Source organism: Pelmatolapia mariae, linkage group LG8, assembly GCF_036321145.2.
Source record: "Pelmatolapia mariae isolate MD_Pm_ZW linkage group LG8, Pm_UMD_F_2, whole genome shotgun sequence".
In the NCBI taxonomy this organism is placed as follows: domain Eukaryota; kingdom Metazoa; phylum Chordata; class Actinopteri; order Cichliformes; family Cichlidae; genus Pelmatolapia; species Pelmatolapia mariae.
Window position 1 is genome coordinate 28,834,179 of NC_086234.1, and position 12,710 is coordinate 28,846,888.

Here is a 12,710-nt window from a genome sequence, read left to right on the forward strand (position 1 = left end):
CTGCCTGGCTTCCCATCTTCTCCCTACAGACAAATGAAGAAATGCTCCTAATTCTGATGTCCTCGTTTGTTGCCGCTTCTAAAGGCGGTGGCAGACCTCCAGTCTTTGCTGGATGGTTGAATCACTTGAAGTTTGGCTCCTCCTCGTAGGGCTGGGCCATATCATACTGTTCACGGTAATACCGGTATAATGTTAGGCAATGATAAGAAAATGAAATATCGCGATAGAATATGGGTAGAACGCGCATGCGCAGTGCCTTTGTTTTCATATGGCATATATTTCATATTGTTTCACATGGCAGAAAAAGCATGGAGAATGAGAAGGGCGAAAGTGGATCGTTGAATGAAACAGATGAACCAGAATTGGTTTGTAAAAATGGCGCAACTTCAGTGGTGTGGAACTGGTTTGGCTTTCGTCCGTCAGATACACAACAAAGCACATTTTTTGGTAGAGCATGCAAGCTAGCCGTCGTTATTACCGTGTTTTTCGGAAAATAAGTCGCTCTTAAAATCCTTTGATTTTCTGAAAAATCGACAGTGCCCCTTATAATTCTTATATATGAATTCTGGTTGTGCTTACTGACCTCGAACCAATTTTATGTGGTACACGGCGCTCAAAAATCTGTCAAACCATGTTTTAGTACGACTTTGCTAAGCTACGAAGCCACACCGCTTGATGGATTGTCGGAGCATTACGGCTACCGTAGTCGGGAACCTCGCGAAGTGATACGTACTGTGCTTCTCAGATTCTCCCAGAGAAACCTGTGTTGATGAGCGAGAGCTGTGTTTGTGGCTTGGCATCTGAATCTGTGGACACTGCGGATCTGAGGAATTCCTTGTCTGTGGAAACTGGAACCATCACAACTGTTGATCTTTTATATAGCACCTGCTAAACTGCTTAACTACCCCCACTACTTAACTGACCAGATCAATATTCCAAAATGTTTAATTGACTTGATGCTATACTCTGATAAAAGTATTTATTTTTTTGAGCAGTGTTGTATTTTCAAATTAATATCAAGAAAAAGGAAAAACTGCTCATGTTGCATAATAAGTGTGGCACAGTCATTCTTAGTTTTAGTGTTGTCTGTCACTTCAGTAAAACACTGTAAAAGCATAAAGCTTCAATGAAACTAAACAAGTGTTTTTGAAAAAAAGTAAAATGAGAAAGATGAATAGGGGAGTAGAAGTAATCTTTTGAAATTAAACAGACATTTATCTGCCTGTGTTCACTTGTGTTCAATCATGTTGTAGCCTGGCATGGCAACAGAGAGACGGTGAGTGTGGAGGTTGGTAGGTTGGTTGGTTAGGTAGTGGTGGGGGGGCTCAAACCCATCTGTCTATTTACAGCAGCATGAAGAGATTTCGCTAAATACCTAATCCATCTTATCTCCAGTGAAGCTGAGGATTGTCTGTGCAGTGGGGCAGGCTGACCACTAGAGAGCAAGCTGACTGTAAGCTGAAGACAAATTAGAAGTTAGGTTGGGCAAATGAGGAACTTTTGCACGTGAACTATTTCTCCCATGTTTACAAATGCCATATGAACATTCATCATACCATATAGTAGTTTACGATTTAAAAACACATATCTCTATCCAGGTTCATTGGTGGTCCCTGTGTAATCTCATGCAATCTGAATAAATTAGAACTACTACCTTCAGAGAAAAACTCTGCTTCATAGGACAATCCCCTCCCATCAGTGTCATCAGTGTCATTGCCCTGCAGCTATAGAAAGGCCATGCACTTGCATTACTTGAATTATATGTATTCTACAAAGTGGACAGCCAATGAAGATCACTGAAGATAAGCTTTTTGTCAACATACCCATTTTTCAAATAGTATGCTTCAGCCATGCAGTGAAGCATACTATGCCAGAAATCAAAAGTCACTCACTAGTTTTGGATAAATATGGCCATAAGCCATCATCTAATCTTAGCAAGCTGCTCACATAAACTGCGTAGGTGCAACACATGAACGCACATTACTGCTGAGTAGGACATCGTAATCATAGTGATTTAACCATAATGAATTTCAACAGGATATTCATTCATGTACTCCTGTACTTATACAAGATCATTTGAATGCATTTTCAAGAGGGCATGTGTCAGTCTCGCAAAGCACAGACCATCTAACCATTACACAACAGCCTTAATCTACTGGATTTAAATCCCCCACCCCTCAACAGGCTGCCAGCTCATACATACAAAAAAGTCTTATCTTGCCTGTGCTGCATCCTGTCACACACTCAGTTTCGGGGTGGGTTTCAAATACTTTCCTTGTATTACTGCAGAGGAAAAACATTTTCAACCAGAGACGTCTAAAAACAACAACAAATATACTCGGGTGTCATTAATAATAAACAGTTGATCTTACACTGATCACAGTGCAACAATATTATTTTAATATATTATGATATATTATACAGTTATTTACTTAGACTTGGCTCCACTATTGAGAATACATTTATCAAAGGTTTCAAAGCTCCGACTGGTTAAACATATCATCAGTGGTTTGCTTTAGTGTAGCAGCTGAATCACTAATAAAAAAGGATTTGATGATACAGTTTCAAAGCAAATAAATTCATTTTTTAAAATATTAAATTCAGTTTCAGTTTAGTGGCAATCATTTCCAAACCAATGCATTGGATTTCAAATTCATTTTTTAAAACTATCTGTTCAAGTTGAACAATTCAATCTGAACAATGCAAATCACATCTGAATAGAACTTATTCAAAACAAACAATGTTCTGCCCAGAGATTAAATGCATAAAATAGATTTTGCCTGTGCACTAATTTTTTAATTACTTTTTCTTGTATGCTATTTTAAGTGTTTTTGTATACATACATGTTTCAGCATCCAGGATTTTAAAAAGTCAGTTATGCACTTCTGCTGATGACAAAAAACAACATCACCTGACCTGTGGCTTTGATGAAAAACAAAATAACAAAAGTGCACTTAGGAGAGAAAAGATGTGTCAGAGATCATGTCAGTTAATGATTTAATTTAATACAGTAGTAGACCAAGGGTTCCAAATTTTAAGTGACATGAAATCACATGTTTAAGTATGCATGTAATGATAATTTAATATGGTAACATCGAATCTATAAATAATTGTTATGCAGTTCAGATCAGATCTGGATAGTAAAATATTGAAAGCCTCTCAAACTGTAAAGAGTCTGACTTACCAGGCCTACCAGTTTGTAGTTTGGTATGCATTTCTCCACTCCAATGATGAGTTTTGTATTCTCATTCAATGCATCTATGTTAGTATTGGCTTTCATTAATATATAAACAGTGTTGGGAAGGTTACTTTTAAAATGTATTCCACTACAGATTACAGAATACATGCCCCAAAATGCATTTTGTAACGTATTCCGTTAAGTTACTCAGTTAGAGTAATGTATTTTGAATACTTTGGATTACATGATATATTGTCATGCTTTTTACAACTACATGAATGTACTATTGCTGTGTGATTTATTACTATTACTGAAGGTTACTCGCCATACCAATACCAACTAGATTTTTAAATCTTAATATAAATGAGTAACAGTAGGTAGGGTGGACATTAGTTAAGACTGCACTTTTTGCAGCGATCTCGTACAGAAAACTATTCCGCGCATACATAGTGTACAGGCGTCAGGCAGTCTTTTTGGCTGCAGTGGTTATTATTATATTTACATGCTTCCATCTCTCGTTCCTGTTTCATATATCTTTTATTGGAAGCAAGTATCACAATTGTTACAGGTTAATAGGACTTATGCCCCCTTTTTCTCTAAATAAATAATAAATAAATAAACTCCATCTCTCGTTTCTGTTCGGTGACAACTCGTACTTTTCCACTCTCCTTTTTCTCCCCCGTCATGCTCACAGACACATAACAGGTATGGCAGTCCATTCTCCCTGCAGCATGGACTACACTACCCATGAGGCTACATTCTTTAGGGCTATGCCTGTAACACTCTGCCTATTGCCTTCATAGTAAATCATTTTTTGAATTGTAATTTTTTAAAATATTTCTTCACGCCATTTATGCGGGCCGCAGTAGAGGTGACATGGGCCGTGAGATTGAGATACAGTCATTAGAGCCTCTTAATGCGTGTTTTGTTTGGGTATTACCAAAAATAGAGAGGGGGCAGCCTAATATATGAAACAGGAAAAGACTGCTGTGTAATCCCTTTATTTCATCAAAGTAACTGTATTCTGAATACCACCTTTTTAAACGGTAACTGTAATGGAATACCCGGACTGTCTATGTGGATGTCTGCAGGGTGGTGCTGGATCGGCTCGGGCTCACCCCGGAGGACTACCGGCAGCAGTTTCGAGCAAGCCGAATGTCGGAGGGGGAGCAGCCGTTCGCTTGGGCTCGTCAGCTGGAGGACGTGGCAGCGAGATGGTTGCGTCCGATACCGACGGAGGAGGAGACGCGACTGCTGAACCTGGTGGTGTTGGAGCAGGTTGTGGAGGGCCTGCCGAAGGCTATGGCTCACTGGGTCCGCTGTCACCGGCCGCCGGACCAGACCACTGCCGTGACACTGGCGGAAGAGCTCCGCAAGCATTGCGGCCGAGGGGAGGGGCCTTGGAGCGGCCGCCGCCGCCGCTACCTGCAGCTAGGAGGAGGGGAGGCGTGGTCAGTGGGAAAGAGAAAGCCGGTGCATGGAACCCGAGAAAGTCAACGAACTCCTGGACCGGTTGGGCACTGCTCGTTTCTTTACGACACTGGATTTGACCAAGGGCTACTGGCAGATTCTGCAGAGTCTAAGGAAAAAACGGCCTTCTCCACTCCATACAGGTTGTACCAATTTGTCAAACTTCTGTTCGGCTTGTTCGGTGCCCAAGCCACCTTTCAATGCCTCATGGACCAGGGTGCTGCGACGGCACGCTGCGTATGCTGCTGCGTACTTGGATGACGTGATCATCTACAGTGACACCTGGGTGGAGCATGTGCAGCGGGTGGCCGCGGTCCTGGAGTCACTGAGGCAGGCGGGGCTCATGGCCAACCCGAAGAAGTGTGCTGTTGGACGGAGGGAGGTACAGTATTTGGGGTACCACTTGGGGGGCAGGCAGGTGCGCCCACAAGTGGAGAAGACGGCGGCCATCACGTCCTGCTCACGCCCCAAGACCAAAAGGGAGGTGAGACGGTTCCTGGTGTTGGCAGGCTACTACCGCCGGTTCACTCCATGGTTTGCGGACCTGACTATCCCCTTGACCGATCTCACCCGGAAAGGTGCCCCAGATCTGGTCCAGTGGTCGGAGCAGTGCCAGACGGCGTTTGTGCAGTTAAAAAAGGCTCTCTGTGGGGAGCCGCTGTTGTTCACACCTAACTTCTCCCTCCCGTTTATTCTGCAGACGGATGCCTCGAACAGGGGGCTGCGGGCTGTTTTGTCCCAGCAGGTGGGGGGGGGGGGGGGGGGGGGGGTGGGGGGGGTGGGTGGGTGACCGTTCCATTCTCTTCATCAGTTGTAAACTCACGGATCGAGAGACGCGCTACAGCACCGTCGAGAAGGAGTGCCTGGCGATCTGGTGGGCGGTCGACTCCCTTTGTTACTACCTCCTGGGGTGCCCATTCACTCTCTGTTCGGACCACGCCCCACTGCAGTGGCTCCACCGCATGAAGGATGCCAACGCCCGGATCACCCGCTGGTATCTGGCTTTGCAGCCGTTTAAGTTCAAGGTGGTCCACAGGCCGGGTACTGCGCACGTTGGTCAGACTAGTCTTACAGTCTCAACTGGCTGCTCTGTCTACCAGTAGCTGATCTTTTAGCTTTCTGATATTCATGGCAATTCTTTTCTGTGCCACGCTCATGTACTGAGCCACATGCCTGTTCATCCTAGCAGCTATGATGCCTGGCAGGAACCTCCATGTGGTACTGAGACAGATTACTGGTCTCTAGTTGGATGGGAGTAGATCCTTGGTTATCAGGACTATCCAGCCTTTTGGTTAGCCATTCTTAGTGTGTCTCATCCATTGACAGCTGGTTCATTTGTGCTGCCAGACGGTCATGGAGTGCAGTTACCTTCTTTACCCAGTAAGTGTGGATCATGTCAGGGCCTTGTGCTGTCCAGCTCGTCATTCTTGAGACCCTTTCTTGAATGTCCGCCACTGTGTGGTTGCTAGATCCTGTTCAGGGAGGTTGCTGTGGTCTGCTCTTAGATCCAGTAGCCACTGAGCACTGTTGTTATGGATTGCATCCTTCTGCTCTTTCTTCCAGTATTGCTCCAGTCTCATGTGTTCCCCTGCCACCGAGAGTACCCTTTGGATGGTTCAGTGACTTCCATCTCTCTGGTAAGCAGCTGGCCAAGGCTGTGAGTCTTTGTTTGGCAGTTTCCACAGCCTAAGGTATGGGCAGTTTGCTGTGCTTCTTAGGAATCCCTTCCTTCAGCACACATTTCTGCAGTTCTAATAGTTGGCTAACTTCCCTCTGTGCTGCTGTGATCTTGGCTTTTAATTCAGTTCAATTGATTTTTATTTATATAGTGCCAAATCACAACAACAGTTGCCTCAAGGCGCTTTTGGTCTCCTTCTCCGTGGAGGTAATTGCTCCTTGTGGCTGTTTATCTTGTAGCCTCGCATCTCCGTGATTACTGCTGCTGTGCTGATGGTTGCAGTAGGGATTGCCATAATGCTGCATTCACATCTTCTAGTAAACCTTCAGAGGATACTTAACATAGTCTTGGTAATCAGTTATGGAGGGTCCCAGTTTCCAACTGAGCCATGATCCCATCTATCAGGTCAGCTGCTTTCGCACTCATTGCCTACAACACATCAGTTCTTGGGGTTTGGTACAGGATCCCAGTGGGTGAGGATGATCATAATTCCCCTCTGACCTAATATTCTGGCTCCCCCTTGATATAGTATTTGTGTTGTACCTTTTCAATGTCTAGTTGTGATAGCCGTTGCTTCTTCCGGATGTTGAAACACTGAGGTACTAGTTGTTTCACTGTTAGTGTAGATGTTGGGTGTCAAAGAATCTATAGATCCCACATATTCTTTTATCCTTTGTCTTTTATCCTGTCTTCTTTCTCTCACCCCAACCGGCCGCAGCAGATGGCCCCGCCCCTCCTGGAGCCTGGTTCTGCCGGAGGTTTCTTCCTGTTAAAAGGGAGTTTTTCCTTCCCACTGTTGCCAAAGTGCTTGCTCATAGGGGGTCATATGATTGTTGGGTTTTTCTCTGTATGTATTATTGTAGGGTCTACCTTACAATATAAAGCACCTTGAGGCGACTGTTGTTGTGATTTGGCGCTGTTTAAAAAAAATGAATTGAATTGAAATTTATCTAACCTCTTCCACTGGGATTATTGTGCCTTATACACACAATGAGTTGAGATCAGGAGTATCTGTAATTGATTGACTGATTGTAAACTGTTTACTCCATGGACACACAGCCAATCTATGAGAGCCAAAATTATAGAAGAGGATTATATTTTGGTTAATTTTCTGGCTCTCCCAATAAAATGAAACAACCATAAAAAGAATCATAAACGGATATGTTTATTTCTTTGTGGGTGAGCAAACTGATATATTCAGCAGGGGATCACATATTTCCCTGACTGTGTTCTTGCTGGAGAACCCTCAGGGAGAGGCACTCTAGAGGAAACTTATTATCAGGTCAGCAGTAAACATGGAGGCACACACACAGAGCCACCACAAAAATAGCCTTTCAACATATTATATAATATTTATTTATATATATATATATAACACAGTCCATCCTAACATAGCTGTCGGTGTGCAAATGTAATGGCACAGACTGTAGCACTGAACATGCAGGCTGCAACATGCTAATGATGTCATGTGTAAGCCCAGCAAGACAGCCCCACAAAGATTTTCAGGACATGCTGATTGAACTAACTTACTATAAAATCTGAGTCAAGAGATCAAGAGAAAACTGAACCATTCACAACCACGTACACTGCAGTAACTAAGTATATAAACTAGATATTTTAAAAATCAGATCAGTCAGCTGTTCTATTTGCCAACAAGACAAATAGACGAGACTAAAACATCCCATTTCCAGATATTTTGCTACCTGTCTGTATGTGCTGCAAGTCTCTCTCCTGCATCTAACTGCACTCTGCCTTTTTTGGATTGTTTTATTTCAACTAACAGCAAACATTTAAAATATGCAACACAGGGGAAATCAATATTTAAAACTACTTCTATAAAGATCAGGAAAATATTTGCCAGTAGATGACAATGATGGATAAAGAATTTGGAAATGGACCAGTTTGTACATACCACTCCACAAGCCACATTCAACCCCTCACATTCTCAGTATTTTCTCAACCCCAGATAATTAGCCACAAGATGAATGTTTATTCTATATTTCAGTTATTTGATGAAATATTAAAGCCTGGAATCCACAGCGTTCCTTTCTTGAAGTATGGCTTCAGAGTGGCATAGATAAAATATACCACAAATACATAAAAAGCTGTTAATCACACAACTTACTGTGTCCTATCACACCACCCCATGAATACTATGAAGACTATAAAGAGCAGACGAGTTCAAACAGGGCCTGAACTAAGCATGACTGGGAACTGCAATTCTAATTTGTTGCTCCAACTTTCTGCTTTTCTCTTTTTTGTCTCCCCCATGTCCAATCATTTTACCCTCTCCACTGCAACCACTCTGCTTCTTCTCTGCTGAACAGGTCATCAAACAGACAGACAGCCCTGCTCACATTCACAGCCATAGTTATTTTAGAGTCGTCAATTAACCTAGCCCCAGTCTTTCGACTGTGAAAGGAAACCAGAGTACCTGGTGAGACCCCACACAAGCATGAGGAGAACAGACAAACTCCACACAGAAAGCCCAAAGCTGGCCTTCAGCCAAGCACCTTGACTTCAGTGAGTCACACAGTAAACCTCATGTATGGTGACCAGAGTTTATACATTTTTTCCAATCTTTCACGCTAAATACAGGATATGTATTTTTGAACCTTGATTATATTGGGGAAATTGAGTGAAGGTGTACTGTACTGAGCATTTCCCATCTGTATTATTTAGTATACTAAATTTTGGACAGTTGTAAACTATGACTATTTATGCACAATATAGCTATAGCATCTGCAGCATCCACAAGCCGAACACCAACAGGACAAAAATGCACAGCATGCAAATAAGCAAAACAGACACCACAAAGCAGTATATATCACTATGAATTAAAATAAGAATTAAAATTAGCTTAACAATTAAAATAGGCAGGTCTCACCAGCACTCACATTCTGGATTGAACTGGCTAATATTCAGTATTGTATTTAACTGTTTAATACCAGAGCTATGCAGAGACAAATAGGTACCTATTTTTTTCATCTCACACTTGTTTAGTTCATTTTGACTTCTCAAAGTGAACTGAACTATGCCTTCAATGAACTTTCTACTTGCAGAGGACAGTATATTGTATACCATTAAAAGTGTCATTAAACATTTCCACAGGCAACAATAAATCTTTATTCACCCTAGACAGGGAATATATTAACCATATACTTTCAACTAAAGGGACTAGAGTACATTTGTGGCAAAAATTGTAATAAAAGTCTAATGTAGTTGTAAGTTGGAGTCTACTTGTTTATGATTGCGGATGATAGTGTTGGAAAATTGGTTTAAACCTTTTTCCTATTTGTTCCAGTAAATGTGTTTGAGCAAGAGCAGGATATCCTGACGTTTACACACAACCTCCACAACCACAATGCAGCTCTTACACTCTGGCCAACTACATAATTTCTTCATTATGTTGCTGTGTAGAATGAGCTGCTCCACCCTCACTCATGATTCAAATGGCTGATCTGTCTCAAACCTTAAAGGACACATTGTCTCTGTATCTTCAGACAGTCAGGTCCTCACAGAGCCTACATGCACTATATTTCTTTGCTTTCTGTCCCTGGCAAAAAAAAATGTCTACACATGTATAGAATACACTGAATAAATGGAATCACTTGAGTTGATTGAGGAAAAACACATAACCCTCACTTTTTTTCTTAAAAAAACAAACAAAACGTTGTCACTACATTTTGCTAAGATTTCACTGTCTATGGTTGGCTCATCATTGCTAATTGCTTCTTGTACTATCTTGTCTTGCATTTTGATCTTAGGTAAGTCGATGTGTATGAAAAACACACATAGAAACGTAGACTGAACATACAGGTTCACCAGGTCTAAATGACAAAAAACCAAAAAATCTTTACATCCTACAGTCTTTACCCAGCAGTCTTTTATGCTGCATGTATAAAAAATAGCTTAACATAACCAATAGCTAATAGCCAGTTAGTGCAGCTGGCATGATACTTTGTGTTAGTCCCAGGGTTACAAGATTTTCAATAAACAGGTTAGATTAAATTCATGAATTTAAATTTTAAAGGAATGGTTCATCTGATATTTCCAGTGTTTCTTTTAATATTATCAACATTAATGTTAAGGTCTATTTTTGCATCTGGTCAGTCATGCTGTTGTGACATATGTTTGCAGAAAAGCACTTCAGTCTGTGACAAGAGCAACATAGTTTGCACAAGGAGTAGGACTTTCACCCTGGAGACTAGGGTGAAAGTCACAGTTTGGTAAGTTTAGGAGATAATATTATTTCAGTTATATAAACCCTGTCACAGCATTAAACCTCAATAGAAAGATGATTATCCTGGAGGAACATTATGCTGTTGTAGGAACATCACCAATAAACATTAGGTAATGTGAAAAAACCCCCACATGGGATCGTCACGTTAGTCACCTTTGTCAGAGCGTGCCAAATGTAAAATACACCGAATCAAAATATCTCTCCAATAGATGTAAATACAATGTATTTTTTCCAGAATTTTTCAATTTTTGAGTTGAATGCCTGAGTTTCCTTTTTGCCCAGTGGGCAAGAAATGTTCTATAATTTTGTGGAGTGGTATCTATACATCAAAGACTCAAAAAGTCATAGACTTTTACCAGGGAGGGTAAAGTTGCAGTTATTATATACCAGCACGGTTCTACTCTGAGCAATTTAGCTTTCATTTGGTTTACACAGGTACAGATCTTGTCTGTGTTTAAAACGCTACCCTACTGTGATAGAGAAATAAAGAATGGACAAAACTTCACTTTGCGTGTGTGAATATACAACAAAGTAGATGTCTTTAAAATGCATGAATAGCTTTGTGTGTGTATATGAGGGAGTCTCTCCTCACCTGGGCCATAGTGTTCAGCAGGATGTCAGCTAGCTCCTGGTCCTCACCATGGCTTGCAAAACCTCAGGCCAAGTCTCAGTAGATGGTGTTAGGGATTTGTAGGTGTTGGGGGTTTACTTTACACACACATCACCCTTGTCGCTGCTGTGTTGCAAACCCACACGCTCACACGCATCACCTCCTCATCTGTGACAACACTGTCCTCTGAAACGCTCGCTGTTGGTAACACATTACTTCTGCTCCTCTGCTCTTGTTTCCCCCCTCCTCCTCTTTTCACCCTTTCGAGTTTTTAATCCTCTTCTTTTCTCCTTTTAAATTGACACAAGTAGAGAATATGATAGGAGAGCTTGTATTCCTGTATTTCTGTCTGCTCTGCTCCTGCCTTGGTGGTAATCTGGACTCACATTGCTCACCGCCTTTCCTCCTTCTCTTAGTCGCTCGGCTCTTCACTCTCTCTCTGAGCTCAGGCATTTTTGCCCTCCCTCACTGTGCTCGGCCTTAGTGAGAGACGGAGGGAAACGGGAGGGCTGGAAGGATCAGAGGGATAGAGTGTGATTGTGTGTACCACATGACCCAATAGTGTAGTAGGATTCACCCAGCAGCTGTCGCACTCATCCCTTCAGTGCCTCACTATTAGCATCTTGCACTTCCATTGATAAATGCAAGATGCTGACAACCAAATAGGCTCCGCTCCTACTGTAAGGTGAAGAACAGAGAAGGATTATTTCATGATTATTTCGTTTTCTATACTTTAATGTTCATCGGTGTAATTTTATGTGAAACAGCTTGTAAATTTAATCTCGATTTAAATTATATAGTATTCACTGAAAAAACTTCAAATACTGTTGTAACTACTAACTGTGTTTATAATTGCAATGGCGTACTTTTAGTTTTTGGTAATAAGAACTGAGTTTTTCTATAATCTTTTATAGATGATGATAGGTCTACAATGTTTAAAGAAATATTGACACATATTTTACCTTAAAAAAACTGTTATGAAACAATTATATCAACCGTAATATCAGTTTTTCTTGCCTAAAAATCTTGTGTATTCAGTAGATCTTTAAAGTTAAAATTGGTATCCCTTCATACAAAATTATGGACTTACATTATTTTAAAAAGTGCCCATAGTTATAGTTATAATATACTGTTAATTATAGATAATATCAAGTACAATTTTTCTGTTTAGCTGGGATTTTAACATAATATTTTCATTTGATGTATTAAATATTAAAATATTAGCTTTACTTTTAAAGATTAATTCTTTCATTTAAGAGAAAATGTTTCATGCTGTTGCATTTGGACATTATTTCAAATTAAATATCAAAGTTAAATGGCAAAGTTAGCTAAACAGCACTAAGTCCATCCATCCTTCAATTTTCTACCACTTAACTGGATTTGGGTTGCACGGACACCACTTTGAACCACCTCTTTCACCTCATCCAGAGGGACACTGAATTGTTCCCAAACCAGCTGACATGTTCAATGAACTCAATTTACCAAAGATGGACTGCAATAAAGTTGTAGAAACAGCTGACAGATGATTAAC

At 41.1% G+C, this 12,710-nt stretch overlaps 1 protein-coding gene across 1 annotated transcript in view; it reads right to left on the reverse strand.

The window, feature by feature from the left end:
- Positions 1-11,669, reverse strand: part of arhgap23b (Rho GTPase activating protein 23b) — a 70,148-nt gene extending 58,479 nt beyond the window's left edge. The window contains exon 1 of the mRNA XM_063481749.1: positions 11,162-11,669. Within this exon, the coding sequence (XP_063337819.1) occupies positions 11,162-11,170 (9 nt within the window). The 5' untranslated portion in view covers positions 11,171-11,669. The remainder of the gene's footprint in view (positions 1-11,161) is intronic.
- Between the last annotated feature and the right edge of the window lie 1,041 nt (positions 11,670-12,710).